Genomic DNA, 17,634 nt, shown 5'->3' with positions numbered 1-17,634 from the left:
GGTGCCACAGTGCCACGGGCCGCGTTTGCTCACCGGGTGGCCCCGGAGCGGTGCCACCTGGCAGCCCCCGGGCATGGCTCGGGGGTGCCGCTGCAGCCAGGACCCGGGGGGTGCTCCCGGGGTTGCCCCCGGGGGTGCTCCCGGGGCCGCTCCGTGGGGCGGCGGGGTGAGGAGTTGGCCCCGGGCCGACCGCGGCAGCTTCGGGGCTGCCCCACGGCGCCCGTCGGGGAAACCGAGGCACGGAGCGGGGCCGCTCCGGTCCCGGGGCCGCAGGGAACGGGGCCGCCCCGGGCCCCCCGCCCCGACCCCGCCTCCAGCCCGCCCCGCCGGCCGCAGCCAGCGGAGCCGCCGCCGGTTCAGCCGCCGCTCGCCGGGGCCGGGGGAGGGGGGTGGGCGGGGGCCCGGCCGTGCCTCAGTTTCCCCCGCGGTGCCGCCCGGGGCCATGGAGCTGATCGAGCTGCGGGAGCTGCAGCCGGAGCCGCGGCCGGGCCGGGGCCGCCTGGAGCGGGCCAACGCGCTGCGCATCAGCCCGGCCCGCCGGCACGGCCCCGCGGCGCGGCCCGAGCCCCGGCTGGCGGCGGCACCGGGCACCGGGCACCGCTTCGAGCCGCGGCGCCGCGGGCTCCACACCTGGTGCGACCTCTGCGGGGACTTCGTCTGGGGGGGCGGCAGGAAGAGCCTCCAGTGCCGCCGTGAGTAGCGCTTCCCCAGCCCGGCCGCCCGCCGCCGGGCACGGCGTCCCGGGACCGAGCATCCCCCGGGCAGCGGGCACCCCGGGACCGAGCGTCCCGGTACCGAGAGTCCCCCCGGGCAGGGGGCACCCTGGGCAGCGGGCACGATGGGACCAAGCATCCCCGTACTGAGCATCCCCCCAGGCAGCGGGCGTCCCGGTACCGAGCATCCCGGTACCAAGCAACCCCATACCGAACGTCCCCGTACCGAGCATCCCCCGGGCAGCGGGCACCCTGGGCAGCGGGCACCCCGGGACCGAGCATTCCCCCAGGCAGCGGGCGTCCCCATACCGAGCATCCCGGTACTGAGCATCCCTCAGGGCAGCGGGCACCCTGGGACCGAGCATCCCGGTACCGAGCATCCCAGCACCGAGTGTCCCCCTGGGCAGTGGGCATCCCGGTACTGAGCATCCCCCGGGGCAGCGGGCGTCCCGGTACCGAGCATCCCGGTACCGACCATCCCCGTACCGAGTATCCCAGTACCAAGGGTCCCTGTACCAAGCACCACCCCGGGCAGTGGGCACCCCGGTACTGAGCCTCCCCATATCGAGCATCCCAGTAGTGACCCCCCCCCCCCCGGGCAGTGGGTGTCCCAGTACTGGGCACTCCTCCAGGGCACGGGCATCCTGACACAGAGCATCCCCCCCCTTGGGCACCGGGAGTCCCTGCACTGAGCATCCTCCCTGGGCATGGGTGTCCCGGCACCAAGCACCCCCAAACCGAGGGTCCTGGTCCCGAGCATCCCCCCCAGGCAGCCCGAGGAGGGGACAGGGGCACCCCGGTCCCTGCGGGCAGCGCGGCACAGCACCGGGTTCCGCATGGGTGCTGGCCCTGGGTGCCCCAGCGCAGCGCGGGCGGGCAGCACCCCCAAATCCCCCGGCCGGTGCTGGGGGTCTGGCGGTGCCGGTGTCCCCAGTGTGGCCCTGTCCCTGTCCCCAGACTGCAGCTTCACCTGCCACTACCGGTGCCGGGCCCTGGTGCGGCTGGACTGCAGCGGCCCCCTGGGCACCGGGGACGAGGACGATGGCACCGAGCAGGAGCTGGAGAAGGACACGAATGTGGTAGGGGACGCGGGCGCACGGGGGGGGGGAGGCAGCCCAGGCTGGGCTGTGCCATGCCATGCCGTGCCGTGCCGTGCCGTGCCGTGCCGAGGCACGCTGTGCTGTGCTGTGCCGTGCCATGCCAAGGTGTGCTGTACAGTGCGGTGCCGTGCCGTGCCACGGGATGCTATGCTGTACAATGCCGTGCCATGCCGTGCCGTGCCGTGCCAAGGCGTGCCGTGCCGTGCCACGGGATGCTATGCTGTACAATGCCGTGCCGTGCCGTGCCCCCCCCGCAGCCCCGGACCCCGCGGGCGCCCGGCCCGGGTGAAATCACCGCCGGAAACGGGGCCGCGCCGCGCCGCCCCCGGCCCGCGTCAGCCCAACGGCCGCGGCGGGGCGGGGCCGGGCCGAGCCGAGCCGGGACAGCGAGCGGGGCCGCGCCGAGCCGGGCAGCGGGCAGCGGGGAGCGCCGAGCCGAGGCTGGGGCTGCGACAGGGACCGGGCCGAGCCGAGCCGCGCCGGGACCGGGCCACGGTGCCGCGCCGAGCGGGGACCGAGCCGAGCCGCGCCGCGCCGGGCCGAGCGGCGGCACCGAGCCGCGCCGAGCCGCAGCCGAAGCGCTCGGGGCGCAGCGGGGCCGTGCGGAGCCGAGCCGGAGCGGCCGGGCTGGCGCGGGGCCGGGCGAGCCCCTGTGCCCGGGCCGGGGCCGCAGCCGTGGCCGGGGCCGTGGCCGGGGCCGGGGCCGGGCCGGGGGCGGCGGCCGGGGGCTGCGGGGCGGCGGCGGCGGCGCTGGCGCTGCGCTGGGGCGGCGCGGGGGGCACGGGGGGCAGCGCGGCCAGCAGCGGCTACTGCAGCCAGGAGGACTCCGACTCCGAGCCCGAGCTCTTCTACACCGCCCGCACCTCCCTCGGCCGCCGCCCGCGCCGCCGCCAGGTCGGTCCCGGGCCGCCTCTGACGTCACGGGGGGGTGACGTCACGGGGGTGACGTCACGGGGGTGACGTCACGGGGGGGGCACGGCGAGGGGTGTCGGGGGGGGTTGGTCCTGGGGCAGCTGGCTGCGTGCCGGGGCAGCGCGGGGGGGGGGGCGCATGGCTCGGGGCGGGGTGCCCACGGGGTGCCCACGGGGGTGTCTGCGGGGTGCCCGCGGGGGTGTCTGCGGGGTGCCCGCGGGGTGCCCACGGCTGGCTGCGGGGCGCCCACGGGGTGCGCGTGGCTTGCCGCACGCCGAGCACGGCGGCGAGCTGTCCCCATGCCCAAGCAGGGTCCGTCAGCACCCCCAGCAGCCCCCCCCCCGGCTGCGCCCCAGCCCAGCGGCACCCCGCAAATACTCATTAGCAGCTCCAGGCGGGCTGCCCCAAACCCCCGGGGCGTCCCCATCGGGCGCCCAGCCCGCCCCGGTGCCGGGCTGGCGGCTGCCTCGGGGACACCGCCGTGATCTGGGGCGCCGGGAGGGGACACCCAGCCGGCGGCTGAGCGCCGGGGCTGATGCAACCCCGCACGCCCCGTCCGCACTTCACGGGGCAGGGCCGTGTCTGTGCGTGCGGTGTCCCCCCGGCGTGGCTGCTCAGCCCTGCTGCCCTCCCGCAGGATGAGCCCAGCGGCTGGGACACGGCGGAGCTGGACCCGGCGCAGGTGGAGCAGCGCATCAAGGAGTACAACAGCCAGATCAACAGCAACCTCTTCATGAGCCTGGTACGGGGACATCGGGGGGACGTCGGGGACCGCGGCGCCCTGCCCTGGGTCCCCCACTCACCACCCCTGCATCTCCCCCGCGGCAGAACAAGGACGGCTCCTACACCGGCTTCATCAAGGTGCAGCTGAAGCTGGTGCGCCCCGTCTCCGTGCCAGCTGTCAAGCGGGGTCCCGGGGGGCGGCCGGGGCAGCGCGGCCCGGGGGTGAAGCGCCGCACCTCCTTCTACCTGCCCCGCGGCACCGTCAAGCACCTGCACGTCCTCTCGCACACCCGTGCCAGCGAGGTCATCAGCGCCCTGCTCAGGAAGTTCACCGTGGTGGACGACCCCCGCAAGTTCGCCCTCTTCGAGAGGTCCGAGAAGGATGAGCAAGGTAGTGCCTGGGGGTCCCGGTGGTGTCCCCATAGCGGCACCGGCCTTGTGGTGGTGGTGGTGGCCCTGTGGTGGCAGCACTCCCCTGGCAGCAGCGTCCCTGTACGGTGGTGGCCCCCCTGCCAGTGGTGGCCCCATTGCATCAGCGTCCCCACAGTGGCAGTGTCCCCAGTGGTGGTGGGTGGTGTGTCCCTCTAGTGGTGGCGGTGTCCCCATGATGGTGGCGGTGTCCCCATGGTGGTGGTGGTGGTGTCCCCGTCCATGGTGGTGATTGTGTCCCCAAGGTGATTGTGTCCCCGTGGTGATTGTGTCCCTGTGGTGGTGGTGTCCTCATGGTAGTGACTGTGTCCCCATGATGGTGACTGTGTCCCCATGGTGGTGGTGTCCCCGTGATGGTGGTGGCAGTGTCCCCATAGTGGTGATTGTATCCCCATGATGGTGGCTGCGTCCCCATGGTGGTGGTGTCCCCATGATGGTGACTGTGTCCCCATGGTGGTGGCATCCCCGTGGTGGCGGTGGCGTCCCCGCGGTGGTGACCCGCGGCCGCCCGCCCGCAGTGTACCTGCGCAAGCTGTCCGACGAGGAGCAGCCGCTGCGGCTGCGCCTGCTGGCCGGCCCCAGCGAGAAGGCGCTGAGCTTCGTGCTGAAGGAGAACGACACCGGGGAGGTGAACGTGAGTGCGGGGCCGGCGGGGCGCTGCGGGGCGCTGCGGGGCACCCCGCTCCGTGCCGTGCCCGGTGCGAGGCGTGCTGTGCCCCGCAGTGGGACGCCTTCACGCTGCCCGAGCTGCACAACTTCCTGCGCATCCTGCAGCGCGAGGAGGACGAGCAGGTGCGACGCGTCCGCCACCGCTACGCCCGCTGCCGCCGCGAGATGCAGGAGGCCCTGGCCACGCGCACGCCGCGGTGACCGCCGCCGCCGCCGCCGCCACCACGACTGACGCCTGCCGGCGGGGGGACGTCGTTGGGGCTGGGCGGGGGGGGGGGCCGGGCGCGGGGCTGGGGCTGGGGCAGGAATAAAGCGCCTGGATCCACCCGCCTGAGGCGTCTCTGTGCGAGCGGGGGAGGGGCGGCGCCGGGACTCGAACCCGCGGCCTCGCGCTTCGCGGTGCGACGGGGAGGGAAGGGGTGGGGTGGGGTGGGGGGGCGGGCTCCGCTGTCACGTGGCCTCGCTGTCACGTGGCCTCCCTGTCACGTGCGGGGGGCGCCGCCGCGCGCCGGAAGTGTCGCAACGCAGCGGCGGCGGCGCAGGCAGGAGGCGGCCGGGAGCTCGTCGGTGCCGCCGCCCGCCCCGCCCCGCCCCGCCCCGCCCCGCCCCTTCCCCTCGCCGCCTCGGGGCCCCGCCGCCGCCGCCGCCGCCATGGGCGCCAGCGGCTCCAAGTCGCGGGGGCTGTGGCCCTTCGCCTCCTCGGCGGCGGGCGGCGGCGGCGCCGAGGGCCCCGGCGGGCAGCAGGCCCTGGCCCGGCCGCGGGGAGCGCGCGCCGCCACCCCCTTCGTCTTCACGCGCCGCGGGTGAGAGAGGGGAGGGGAGGGGGGGCGTTGCCGTGGCAACGGGGGAGTGAGTGGGCGGGGGGGGGTTGCCATGGGGCGGTTGCTATGGGGCCGTTGCTATGGGGCCGTTGCCGTGGCAACGCGGCCGCCGCTGTGTCCCTCCCGGAGCGGGCCCGCGGCGCATCCCCGCGGCAGTGGCCGGGACGCGGCGGCCCCAGGCCCGCCAGCAGCGCCTGGAGCCGGGAGCGGGCTGGACGGAACGGGAGGGGCCGCCCCTGCCACCGCCTCCCCGCCGGGCCCCGCGGCCGGCCCGGAGCAGCCACCGAGCGCTGGGGCCGTTGGCGCTGCTGCCTCTCTGATGCCCCCCCCCCGCCCTGTGCCTTCCCGCAGCTCCATGTACTACGACGAGGACGGGGACCTTGCCCACGAGTTCTATGAGGAGACAATCGTTACCAAGAACGGGAGGAAGCGTGCCAAGCTGAAGAGGATCCACAAGAACCTGATACCTCAGGTAGCCTGAGCAGAGGGCTGGGGGAAGGCAGGTGCCAAAACGTCCTGCTTGCGCCCGCGGTCCTGGCCTTGCAGCAGCTCCTGCACGCCTCGGGGTTAGGGGGAAACCTCGGGGCACCCTACTGCAGGGGGAGCGTTGGCTTTCTGCTATTCCCACAGCTCCTACTCCCGAGGTGTGGCTGCTGGGTGTCCCAGCTCCCCCACGGCACCTTGCCAGGCTGTGGCAGAGGAGGGGGAGACAGTAACACCCTCCAGGCTCCCTTTCCAGGGAGGAGCAGAGCCCCAGTCCTTCAGAGCCACCAGGCCGGGAGGTGGCTCACGTAGGCGTGCGCGGCAGGGTGCAACGCCAGGCCGTGGCATCCCATCACCAAACACCTTCCCTGAGGCGCAGGTGTTCGCGCAGCTGTCACATCGCTGCGGAGGGTTTGGGCGCAGCAGCCGAAGCCAGTCACATGCTGACACGAGCGTGCCCATCCCCCTTGCAGCTCGGTGGTGACAACGGTGCTGCCAGTGATGTTTTTCCCTCCTCGGAGGTGCTCAGGATTCAGCGCTCCCTCAAAATAAGGGAATGTGGTGAAGCCAGGCAGGGGGTGGGACGCTAATCGGGGTGCGGGAGAAAGATGACTGAAGTGTAGGGAAGCTTCTCCGGGGCGTAAGTGGCAAGAAGGGAGGAGGAAGCCTGGCTGCAGAGCACCCTGCAGGAGTCTCTCTGAGGTACACAGAAAGGCAGGGCTCGAGCGTGAGCCCAGGGGGAGCTGTTGGTGTGCTCCAGGGGTGGGCAGCCCCCGGCAGGACAGGCTCTGCTGTCCTCAGGACAGCGGCGGGGCGTGGAATGGGGAGCTGCGTCCCAGCCCTCCTCGGTGCGGGTTAAAACCCGCCCAGTGGGAGAGCTTGGCCCAGCTGGAGAGGGCACAGAGCGGCTCTTCGCTGGGCCAGGTTTTTCTGTGGGCCTTTATCCTGCTCCTGCCAAGCAGGCACGCGCTTCTCGCCCCGGCGGGCATGGAGCCCCGCTCCCGCTGCCGCCCGGCGACTGGGTCCTGGCGGTGCCGGGACAGGAGGACGCTTGCCCCGGAGCATGGGAAAGGCGCCTGTAGCTGGCGCGGACGGAGCGTGCATTCAGCAGCACCCCCTCTGGACAGAAAGCCGCTTTTCTTGCGTGCCAGCTGCCCTCGCTGCATTCTCTCAGAGAGCTCTTTTCAGTCTTTTAAATCCCGTGGATGCGAGGTGCCGGGGCAGCAGCCCAGGCAGCCGCTCTCTGCCAGTCACGCCTCAGCTGCCGCACGGGCAGTGCCTGGCGGAGCGGCTCCCTCCTCCCGCGCCCGGCTGCGCTCCAGACCCGCCGTGGGCGGCAGCGGCCGCGCCTCGTTGGCTCCCCAGGGATGAGGGCAAAGGGCAGAGCGCTTCTGCGTCGCGCGCGGCCGCTCGCGGGTACCCGGTGCCGCGGCGGCTTCGGGGACCGGTTCCTGGCCCGGCTCCTCGGGGGCACGATGGCCTCCGTGCTGCCGACACCGCGCGGGGCGACTCGCGGAGCTTTGCCTGCCTCCGGAGCGCTTGCTGTGTCCCCGTGCTGCCCCTTGCCCACCACCCTGCCTCTTCTTTCAGGGTATAGTGAAACTGGAGCACCCTCGCATCCATGTGGATTTCCCCGTGATCATCTGCGAGGTGTGACCGCCGGGTGCTGCTGCCCACGGGCGGGACTGCCCCGAGTGTCACCGCACGAGGCTGCCCCGAGTTCCCGGCGAAGCGGAGGGCGCTCGGACGAAGGAGGACGCTCAGGCGTGGATTGTGGCTCTCCCCTCGCCCGGGGGCAAGGCGGGACGGAGCGGGCTCGGCCGGGCTGTGCTCGGCTGCTGCTCCTCGCAGGAGATGGGTGGCCTTGCGCAACGACTGCTTACAAACATCCCTGCTTGAGTCAGAAGACTTGAAATCTCTTTTGTAGCCTCTAGCCGACGGTTGGATGGGTAACTGGAACTGCGCGCGAGCTGCTGCGTTTGAGCTGTCGGAGGGAGAGCGAGCCTGCACTTCTCACCAGACAAAGCCCCCTGCTTCTCAGGTATGCCCCGGGAGAGCCAGGGCAAGGTGACCCGCTGCCCGGTGGCCCGGTGGCCGGCGCCGCGGCGCTGCGCGGAGCTCCCCGCTGGCTCTGACGGAGGGTGACCGGGAGCCGGGCTGGCCGCACGCCCGGTGGGTGCTGCGCTCCTCGCAGGGCGGAGATCGGGTGCCGTTCCCTCGGACCCCCGTCCCTTCCACGCACGCGTTCCCCGCTCGCGCTGCCCGCTGGCCCTGGGGAGCTGGGCCCCGCCGCTGCCAGCGCCGCGGGGCCCCCCGGGTTCCTCCCCGGCAGCGCCGCCTGCGCCGCGGGAGCAAGTTGGCTCCTGCAGGGCACGGCCCCTCGCTGCCGCGGGGCCAGGCATCGCCTCAGCTTCGCCCTCCCTCTCGCCGGTACCTCCCGATGGGATCGGCCTCGGCAGAGCCCGGCAGGAAGGAAATCATCGCTTCCCTCCCCGTCCCTCACAAACAATCGGCCGCTGGGCCTGCCCCGGCTTGGAAATCTCCCTGGCGATGTGAACTACGGTTCCCCCCGCGCCCCAGCTGGCGGCAGGAGGAGAAACGCGATGCACTTTAACGGGAGGCTCTCTGCTCCATTCCGGAAGGTCCTGCTCTCTTCTCCTCTCCCTTCCTGCTCGAGGCCGGGGGCCCCTCAGCCGCACCCGAAAATCTCCCGCCCCTGCCAGCGGGCCCCGGGGCTCCGGGCCGGCTGCTGCGGGACCAGCGGTGGCCCCAGGAGCCGCGTGTCAGCCTGCCCCGAGCCCGCTCCCGCAGCAGCCCGCCCGGCAGCAGCCCGCCCGGCTTCCCCGCTCTTTCGTCCCAGAACTTATTTACTTTCTGAGCACTTCAGACGTTCGCTACCTCGATTTTTTTTTGATTTAAGCTGCTGGCGCTTGGCTGCCGGCCCTATCGGCGTCTGCGTTGGATGTATCCATCCCCGTGCCCAGCCGGGGCGGCCCGGGCGCGGGGCCACATTCCTGGCTTCGGGGAGATAACCGCGGCGTGGCTGTTGCCGTCTTCCTGTCACCACCTCTTCCCTCCGCGTCCCCCACCCGCTGTTCCAGTGACAGGGCGGGCACGGAGGGCGAGGCGGCTGTGCCGGGCAGGGCTCCAGCGGGGAGCTGGTCTACACTGTGATGCTGGGCGCCTCTCTCGACATCTTTTGTTCTCCCGCTTGCTTGAAAGGGTCTGTCTTCAGACAATCCCCCCCCCCGAAGAGTTTTTTATTCACGCCACCTGCTCCGAGTCGGGCTCAGACCGCAATCTCCTCGAAAACCGCCTCTCTGGGGCCGCTTTGTTCTCGCTGAGAGGCTGCCCTGCCCCTCCTCCCTCCCCCCAGGGCAGCGAGCCGCGCTTCCCCCAGAAACTCGCCTTCTCCCACCCTCTTCTCCCCGCCGAGGAGAGTCTCGGCGGCGAAGCCGCGTGGGCAGGCGCCGATCTGCCTCGCCCTGCTTCTCCTCCCCGGCCTGGAGGGTCCTCGGGAGCGTCTGAAGGCACCCGGAAAAATGTGAAGATCGCTGTAAATAGTACCTGTGTCCCCTGTGTCGTTGGAGCAAGCGAAAAAAAGGAAGGTTTCCTTGCCGTGTGTTGTTTTTTTTTTTTTTTTACCACCTCTGTGCAACTTTGTGCTTTCCCGTGTGGATGTGCAGCCGAAGCGTCCTCACCGACACCAGGGTTCCTGCTCCTCTAGCGTGTGGATAGGAAGCGGGGGGTTGAGAAACGTACACTATTCGTGGTCCTTCCTCTGCCTCCGAGTGCATCTGTCTACTTTTGTTAAATTTCAATAAAATTGTTTGTAGATCCCGCAAGGTTGGGAGCGGCTCACTGGGGAGGGCTGGGGCCGGGAGCCCGCGTGAGGAGGGAGGTTTCAGGGACCCGAGGGATCTCGGCTTCTCCTCTGCGAAACCGCAGCCGCCTCCCGCTGCCTGGCGCCAAAGCGGTGGCGAAACCCAGCGGCTCCCGGCGTCCTCCGGCACGGTGCCGTGCCTGGGGGGGGCCGCGGGGACACGGGCGGGTGGGGGCTCGGTAACGCGGTGCTCGGTGAGTCCGAGCTGCTGGGCTCTCTGCCTGCTCGCGGATTTTTTCCCAAGTGGGCAGGAGCGCTCGGAGAAGGCCGCTCGGGCGAGCGCGAGCGCCAGCAGGGAGGGTCCTGCCACCGTGCCGCACACGCCGGGGCCGTTAGTGGCGACACCTTTGGTGCCCCTGCTTGGGATTTGGGACCTGCCGCTTAACGAGCTGCTGGAGCCAGCTCCTCTTCCCAAACCGAGTGAAAATCCTGCCCTGAGCTGCGTGCGGCCGGGCCGCGCTGACTCAGGCCGACCTCTTCCCACCCCTGCGCTGGAGCCCCGCGGGGACAGGATCTGTGCGTCCGCTCCTTAATCACCCGCCTGACAAATCGGGGCCTCGTCAGTTGCGCCCAGCTGACGAGTTTCTCATCGCCGCCGTGACCCCACGCCGGGATGCCGCCTGCTGTCCCGGCCCCGCCGGACGGAGCGAGCATGATCTCAGCGCAGCCCTGCATCCTGCTCGACCCCGCAGCCCCGCGAGCGTTTTCCTGCCACCGCATGTGCCTCGCATCATTTCCTCCACGCCGGCCGGCTGCAAAACGAGCCGCTGACGAAGGGTTTAATGAGAGCAGCCGGCGCGGCTCGTGGGGATGCTGCCACCGGGCCGGGCCCCGGAGCACCGGCTCTGCCTGCTGTCCCGTGGGGACCGACCCCGGCGGGGACGGCTCGCGGCGTCCCAGCGGCGGGCGTCACGGCCGGGCGCGGCAGAACAATGCGGCCGCCCTGGCTCGGCCCCGGGCAGCTCCGCGTCCCGCTGCGACGCGCGGCCGGGCCCCGCTCCTGAGCCCCCGCAGCCCGCCCGGCCCTGACCCCGCGGCCACCACGGGTGCCACCCGGCCTCCGGCACACGGGGATGGAAAATTTGAGGCGTTCCTTGCGCCTGTTTACGGCCCCAGCAGGCGGCACGGAGGGGAAGGGCAGTGCCCGCCGGCGCGCAGAGTTCTTGGCTCTTGGCGGAGGTTCTTTGGCAGGGCAGCGGCAGCTCTGCTGGCAGCCCCGGCGGCACCGTGGGCGCTGCGGGATCCCAGGCCAGACGCGGACGGAGCCCCAAAGCCACCCGCGGGAGACAGCCCGGGCTGGACCCCACAGAGGGAACGGGGACGGCCTCGGGGTGGTGACACGATGGCGCTCCCGTCCCCGGGGAGCGCTTCCGGAGATTCAGCCCCGCTTCCTTCCCCGCGCCGGCCGGGCTCGCCCTGGGCTCCCCACCCTTGTCCGGGCTGGGTGGCTCCTGTCCCCGCAGTCCCCGTCCTGGCGGCGGCGGGCGGGTGGGGGCCACCGCTACTGCTGGGTGACGTTCCTGTCCTCGTGGCGCATTCATTCCCGGGGACGGGGACAGGGGGTGAGCTGGCACCGGCAGGGACGGGGACACCGCGGGGAGCGGCCGTCCCCGTGTCCCCAGCAGCCAGGGCTCTTGGAGGGCGCCGAGGCCGGTCGGGCGCTGTCCCTGCTGCCTGCCGAGGGGACACCGGGGCAGGGAGGGTCCCGGCACAGGACTGTTTGTCCCCGCCGTGTCGCTCCGGGAGCAGATGGCGGCGGGGCTGCGGTGGCCCAGCCTCTCCCCAGCTGCCTTGGGGCTGACTTCATCCCCGCTGGCGGTGACGCTCGGGCGCTGCCTTCCCTCCTGCCACCCTCGCTCGCCGGGCGCGGGCAGGACGTGGGGACAGCCACCGCCGCGTCCGCCGCTCCCTGTCCCCGTCCCCAGCACCGAGTGGCCTGCTCAGGGCGGCCTGGCTCCTGCTGGGCACACAGGTCCCCGCCCTGGGGACACCTCTGTGGGGACACCTCTGTGGGGACACCTCTGTGGGGACACCGCCTCCCTGGGGACACCGCTATGGGGGGACACCATGGCCCTGGGGACACCACGGCCCTGGGGACACCACCGTGGGGACACCACCGCCTTGGGGACACCATGGCCCTGGGGACGCCACGGCCCTGGGGACACCTCTGTGGGGCCGCCACCACCCCGGGGCCACCCGCACCGCCGCGGTGACACCGCCCCGGGGCCACCCCCGCCCCCTGGCGCCCCCTGCCGGCGGCCCCGCCCCTCGCCCGGGCCCCGCCCCCCGCCGCGCGAGGCCGGCCGGGCCGTACCAAGCGCGGCGTGCGGGGGGGGGGCCGGGCCGTTCCCGGGGCGCTGCCCCCCCGCAGCCGCGGCCTGGCCGCCCCGCTCCGCGCCGCCGGCACCTCCCGGTCAGCGGCGCCCCCGGGCCCGGGGCTGGGCCGCGGGCGGGGCCGGGCCGGGCCGGGCCGGGCGGGCGGCGGGGGGCGGCTCCCCCGCGGCGGCGGGCGTGGTGCGCGCCGGGCGGCTTAAAGCGGGCGGCGGGGGGGCGGCGCCCGGGCAGCGCGGCGGGAGCGGGGCCGGAGCGGGGCCGGCGGCGGGCGGGCGGCGGGGACCGGGCGCCGGCACCGGCACCGCGGGCGGGGAGGGGGCGCGGGGCGGCGGCGGGTCCCGGCGCCGGGCCCGCACCGGGAGCGGGAGCGGGCGGCCCCGCCGCACGTGGCTGCCCCGCGCCGGCCGCGCCCCGGTCGCTTTGTCCCGGACAAAGGCGGCGGAGGCGGAGGGAGGGGAGCGGGGCCGGGCTCGCCCCCCGCCCGGTGCCCGCACGATGCGCGGGGGCTGCGCGGCGGCGCTGCCGCTGCCCTGGCTGGCGCTGCTGGCCCTGGCCCGGCAGCCCCCCGAGAAGCCGTCGGCGGCCCCGCTGCTGACCCGGCGGCCGTTCCTGGTGGCCTGGAACGTGCCCACGCAGGACTGCAAGCCCCGCTTCCAGGTGGCCCTGGACTTCAGCATCTTCGACCTGCAGGCGTCGCCCAACGAGGGCTTCGTGGACCAGAACCTCACCATCTTCTACAAGGAGCGCCTGGGGCTCTACCCCTACTACACCAGCCAGCGCGTGGCCGTCAACGGCGGCGTGCCCCAGCGCAGCAGCCTGGCCGAGCACCTCGCCCGGCTCCAGGAGGGCATCGGCAAGTACATCCGCTCGCCCGCCAAGGAGGGGCTGGCCGTCATCGACTGGGAGGAGTGGCGGCCCATCTGGGTGCGCAACTGGAAGCCCAAGGACGTCTACCAGGAGGTGTCGCGGCAGCTGGTGGTGCAGCGGCAGCCCCACCGGTCCCTCGAGGAGGTGAACAAGCAGGCCGTCTTCGAGTTCGAGTCGGCGGCGCGGCAGTTCATGGTGAGCACGCTGCGCTCGGCCAAGAGCTTCCGCCCCAAGCAGCTCTGGGGCTTCTACCTCTTCCCCGACTGCTACAACCACGACTACAGCAAGAACAAGGAGAGCTACACGGGGCAGTGCCCGGACGTGGAGAAGACGCGCAACGACCAGCTGGCGTGGCTGTGGAAGGAGAGCATGGCGCTCTACCCGTCCATCTACCTCGACCCCCTCCTGGCCTCCACCCCCAACAGCCGCAAGTTCGTGCGGGCGCGGGTGATGGAGGCCATGCGCATCTCGCAGCAGCACCACGACGGCTACAGCCTGCCTGTCTTCGTCTACACCCGGCCCACCTACATCCGCAAGATGGACGTGCTCAGCCAGGTAGGGCTGATGGCGGGACTGCCCTGTGGCTGTGCTGTTGGGCTGTCCTCATCCCATCCATGGGTGGCCTCAACCCATGAAGAAAAGAGGTTCTGGGCTGGCCAGGGTGCTGGCTGCTGTCCCCACGTCCCCTCCCCTGGGAGGTGTCACTGGACGCGTGGGTCCTTGCAGCCGGGACCCTGAGGTGCGAGAGCCCACAGCTCCTGCGCTGGTCGGCCCAGCCCCAGGGAGGAGGGTCTGGGAGCAGGCTCCTCTCTGAGGAGCTGGGACAGTCCCCTCGCCCCATGGCACGGGTCTCTTTGGGACACCCTGTGCTTCATGGGGCCCGTGGGCGCTAACCAGGCTCTGTCCCTGCAGCCGGACCTGATCTCCACCATCGGTGAGAGCGCGGCACTGGGTGCGGCCGGGGTCATCTTCTGGGGTGACGCAGACTACACCAAAAACCGGGTAGGTTTGGGGTCCGCCTGGGTGAGGGGTGGGGGGGCACTGACAGCTCGAGGACAGGGGTGTCCTCTCCACCTGGGATGCACCCTGGGGCACCCCAGCACGCCCCTGATGACCCCTTTTCTTTCCCCTAGGAGTCGTGCCAGACCATCAAGAACTACCTGGAGGGGGACCTGGGCCGCTACATCGTCAATGTCACGACGGCAGCGCAGCTCTGCAGCACGGTGCTGTGCCAGGGTCAGGGCCGCTGCCTGCGCCAGGACAGCGCCGCCGACGTCTTCCTGCACCTCAACCCCACCAGCTTCCAGCTGCGGCGCCGGGACGTGGAGCAACCCCAGCGCCCCCTCCTCTGGGCCGAGGGCCGCCTGTCCCCCGCCGACACCCGCTTCCTACGGACCAACTTCCGCTGCCACTGCTACCAGGGCTGGCAGGGCAGCGGCTGCCAGCAGCCAGTGGGACCTCGTGGGGGAGCCCCCGGCCCCCCGACGCCCGTGGGACTGGGGGGGGTGCTGCTGCTGCTGCTGCTCCTGGGCTGGCTCTAGCCTCGCCGGACTGCGACGGGGCCCCCCGGCACCCCCTTTCTGCAGCGGTGTAGCGGACCCGTGGGACACTGGCCCTAAATCGCCTGCTCGGCAGCTTTTTGGGGTGGGGGGGGGCTGGGGGGTCACCCCTCCCCTGCCCCGGGTGCTGGGGGCTGCTGCCCACCGGGGGGCTGGGGACGGAGGGGGAGGGCACGGGGGGGGGGCCTCTCCTGTTGTAAGGGGAGGGACGGGGCGCGGCGTGGCGCCGAGCCGAGCCCCCGCGGCCGCACCGCGATTAAAGCCGAAGCGGCGCCGAGCGACAGCGGCTCCTTGCCGGGGGGGGGCGGGGGGCGGCACACGTGGAGCGCCGGGGGCGTGCCCCAGGGCGGGGCCACGCCCACGCCCGGATTGGGCCACGCCCGGATTGGGCCACGCCCACACCCAGCCGTGGCCACGCCCCGCGAGCGTGGCCGGTGGGGGGGGAGGCCCCGGGGGTGGCACGGAGGGCACCGGGCGGCGCCGGCCCCATCCGCAGCCCGACCTTGTCCCCGTCCCGTCCCCCCCCCCGTCACTCATTAACCAGGGCCCGCCGCCGTGCCAGGCCCCGGCCGCCCGTGACTGCGACCCGCGGCGGGCGGCGGCCCCGCGTCCCTGCGGGCTGCCCATAAAAGCCCCGCGTGCCCCCACGCCGCCGTCCCCGGGCACCATGTGGCGGTGGTGGCACTGCTGGGCCCTGCTGCTCCTGCCCGCCCCGACCCCCGCCACCGGCCCCGGCCCCGTCCTCACCGGCCGCCCCTTCGTCACGGTGTGGAACGTGCCCAGCGAGCCGTGCGCCCGGTGGCACAACGTCACGCTGCCCCTCGGGGTCTTCGACGTGCTGGCCAACGCGCAGCAGGCCTTCGTGGGGCAGGACGTCACGCTCTTCTACAGCCAGCGCCTGGGGCTCTACCCGCACTACTCCGCGCAGGGGGTGCCGGTGGACGGGGGGCTGCCGCAGAACGCCAGCCTGCCCGCCCACCTCCGCCAGGCCACCCGCGACGTGCAGGACGCCCTGCCCAACGCCACCTACGGCGGGCTGGCCGTCGTCGACTGGGAGAGCTGGCGCCCGCTCTGGGCCCGCGACTGGGGCTCCATGGACATCTACCGCGAGAAGTCGGAGGAGCTGGTGCGGCAGCAGCACCCGGAGTGGCCCTCCGACCTGGTGGAGGAGGTGGCCCAGCAGCAGTACGAGGAGGGCGCCCGCGACTTCATGGAGCAGACGCTGCAGCTGGGCGAGCGCCTGCGGCCCGGCGGCTACTGGGGCTTCTACGGCTTCCCCGACTGCTACAACAACGACTTCGGCAGCCCGAACTACAACGGCACCTGCCCGGCGGTGGAGCGCCAGCGCAACCAGGAGCTGGGGTGGCTCTGGAACAGCAGCCGGGCGCTCTACCCCAGCATCTACTTGCCCCCCCAGCTCAAGGGCACCGGCAAGGTGCTCAGCTACGTCCGCTACCGCGTGGCCGAGGCCTTCGCCGTCCAGAACGGCGTCCTCGCCACCGCCGTCCCTGTCCTGCCCTATGCCCAGATCGCCTTCGACAACACCGTTGACTTCCTCTCCGAGGTGGGGCTGGTGGGGACGGGGTGCGGGGCACCGAGGGCGCTCTGGGGCTTTGCGGCACCGTGCCGGGAGAAGGTGGCCGATGGCTCGGCGCCAGGTGGCTTTCGGTGGGGTGTGGGGTGGCAGCGTGCCCAGATGACCTCTCCTCTCCCCTCGGGCGCAGGAGGACCTGGTGAACACCATCGGGGAGAGCGCGGCTCAGGGTGCTGCGGGCATCGTGCTCTGGGGAAGCTCCAACTACAGCACCTCCAAGGTGAGTTGGGGAGGGGGGTCGGGGACTGCAGGACCCCCACTGCCGCCACAGTGGGGCTGTGACGCCGCCTCCCCGTGCAGGAGATGTGCCTGAAGCTGAAGGACTACGTGGACGGGACCCTGGGCCACTACATCGTCAACGTGACGACCAGCGCCCAGCTGTGCAGCCAGAGCCTGTGCTCCGGCCACGGCCGCTGCGTGCGCAGCGGGGACACGGAGAGCTTCCTGCAACTCGACCCCCTCCGCTTCGCCATCGACCTGACAGCCACAAAGCCCCAGCCCATGGTGCGCACCCTGGCTGCTGGCATGGACGCGTCCCAGCTGGCCGAAGGCTTCAGCTGCCAGTGCTACAGCGGCTGGCAGGGAGAGCGCTGCGACACCCAGCGTGCCTCCGAGTGAGCCGTGCCCAGATCCTGTCCCCACCCCCGTGCTGGGGACACACAAGGTGGGGAGGGTGGCACCGCCTCGCTCCCAGCTGGGAAGGAGGGGAAGCAAAGCCCAGGCTGAAAATAAAACCGCTCTGCACAACTCAGTGTCGCTACGTCCTTCCGTTGTGGCCCCGGCTGCTGGTGGTGGCAGGGTTGGGGGTGGAGGGCCACCCAGGGCCACCCGTGACACTGCAGGATGCTGCAAAAGGCCTGGCATCGGGACATGGGGTCTGGCAGCACCCCCCCATGCCCCGCAGCAGGCTTGGCACGCTGCACCCATCCCCTCTGATTTGCTCCGGCCCACACGGAGTGCTGCAGGCGCAGGAGAGCGCTGGGTGCCACTTCCCTGCCCCTCTCCCCAGGCACCTCCCCACGTGGGGAATTGTCCCTGCAGGAGACGACACGATGCACAAGGGCGCCGTGGGCAGAGGGCACGCCGAGTGTTATGACTGCAGGGTTGAGGAGTCAATAAATCTGTAGCTGAATGTTAGGAAGAGAATTAGTTCGATTTTGAATCGGCATATTTTGAAGAGGCCTAGAATTACAAAGCAATGCAGGATGACAATGGTTTCTTAAAAGCAGACATAAAGAAGGAAGGAGAACTGCTAGGCAGGGGCTTGATACTTCTGTTTGCTCCAGGGCCAGGTCAGGCATCAGCTCATGGCTGCACCGTGGTGATGCGCTACAGAAGCGACATCTACAACTTGGGGAGTCCTTTTCCTATTACCTCCTGCTCTAAAGCTGCTGTGCGTCTCTGATGCCCCTTCCTTGGCCTCACAACCCACTCTCAAAGGGTTGCATTTTTATATTTTTCAGCTTATGAGTTCAAAACCCACTGAAGTACTTTGGAAGATTTTGAAACAGTTTAGAAATTTTTCTTTACAAGTCTTTCAAATGCAG

General features: G+C 71.7%; 4 protein-coding genes across 5 annotated transcripts; all 4 read left to right on the top strand.

Moving 5' to 3' along the window:
* The first annotated feature begins 419 nt into the window (after window positions 1–419).
* RASSF1 (Ras association domain family member 1) lies at window positions 420–4,835 on the top strand. Of its 2 annotated transcripts, XM_083795102.1 has the most exons (6): window positions 420–692; window positions 1,671–1,792; window positions 3,363–3,467; window positions 3,554–3,839; window positions 4,396–4,511; window positions 4,601–4,831. In XM_083795102.1, exons 1-6 carry the CDS (start codon window positions 443–445, stop codon window positions 4,745–4,747), a joined length of 1,026 nt encoding a protein of 341 aa, XP_083651228.1. In that variant the 5' UTR covers window positions 420–442; the 3' UTR covers window positions 4,748–4,831. The 2 variants fall into 2 exon arrangements, with proteins under 2 accessions (XP_083651228.1, XP_083651227.1); XM_083795101.1 differs by lacking the exons at window positions 420–692; window positions 1,671–1,792 and adding an exon at window positions 1,945–2,707 and having other exon boundaries at window positions 4,601–4,835.
* Window positions 4,836–5,002: 167 nt separating this feature from the next.
* TUSC2 (tumor suppressor 2, mitochondrial calcium regulator) lies at window positions 5,003–9,695 on the top strand. Its single transcript, XM_083795114.1, has 3 exons — window positions 5,003–5,349; window positions 5,719–5,839; window positions 7,441–9,695. Exons 1-3 carry the CDS (start codon window positions 5,198–5,200, stop codon window positions 7,504–7,506), a joined length of 339 nt encoding a protein of 112 aa, XP_083651240.1. The 5' UTR covers window positions 5,003–5,197; the 3' UTR covers window positions 7,507–9,695.
* LOC310880000 (uncharacterized protein) lies at window positions 7,752–9,695 on the top strand. The gene is made up of 2 exons (XM_083795109.1): window positions 7,752–7,891; window positions 8,771–9,695. Exons 1-2 carry the CDS (start codon window positions 7,796–7,798, stop codon window positions 9,575–9,577), a joined length of 903 nt encoding a protein of 300 aa, XP_083651235.1. The 5' UTR covers window positions 7,752–7,795; the 3' UTR covers window positions 9,578–9,695.
* Window positions 9,696–12,369: 2,674 nt separating this feature from the next.
* LOC310880500 (uncharacterized protein) lies at window positions 12,370–16,834 on the top strand. The gene is given in 6 exon segments (XM_083796374.1): window positions 12,370–13,489; window positions 13,847–13,936; window positions 14,068–14,472; window positions 14,474–16,057; window positions 16,218–16,307; window positions 16,388–16,834. Coding segments are annotated over 6 exon segments (3,414 nt in total). The 5' UTR covers window positions 12,370–12,562; the 3' UTR covers window positions 16,706–16,834.
* The last annotated feature ends 800 nt before the right edge of the window (window positions 16,835–17,634 follow it).

This window comes from Anser anser (genome assembly GCF_964211835.1).
Source record: "Anser anser genome assembly, chromosome: 12".
Taxonomy (NCBI): Eukaryota; Metazoa; Chordata; class Aves; order Anseriformes; family Anatidae; genus Anser; species Anser anser.
The sequence above is the reverse complement of the archived record's forward strand: the minus strand, read 5'-3'. Positions and strand labels throughout refer to the sequence as shown.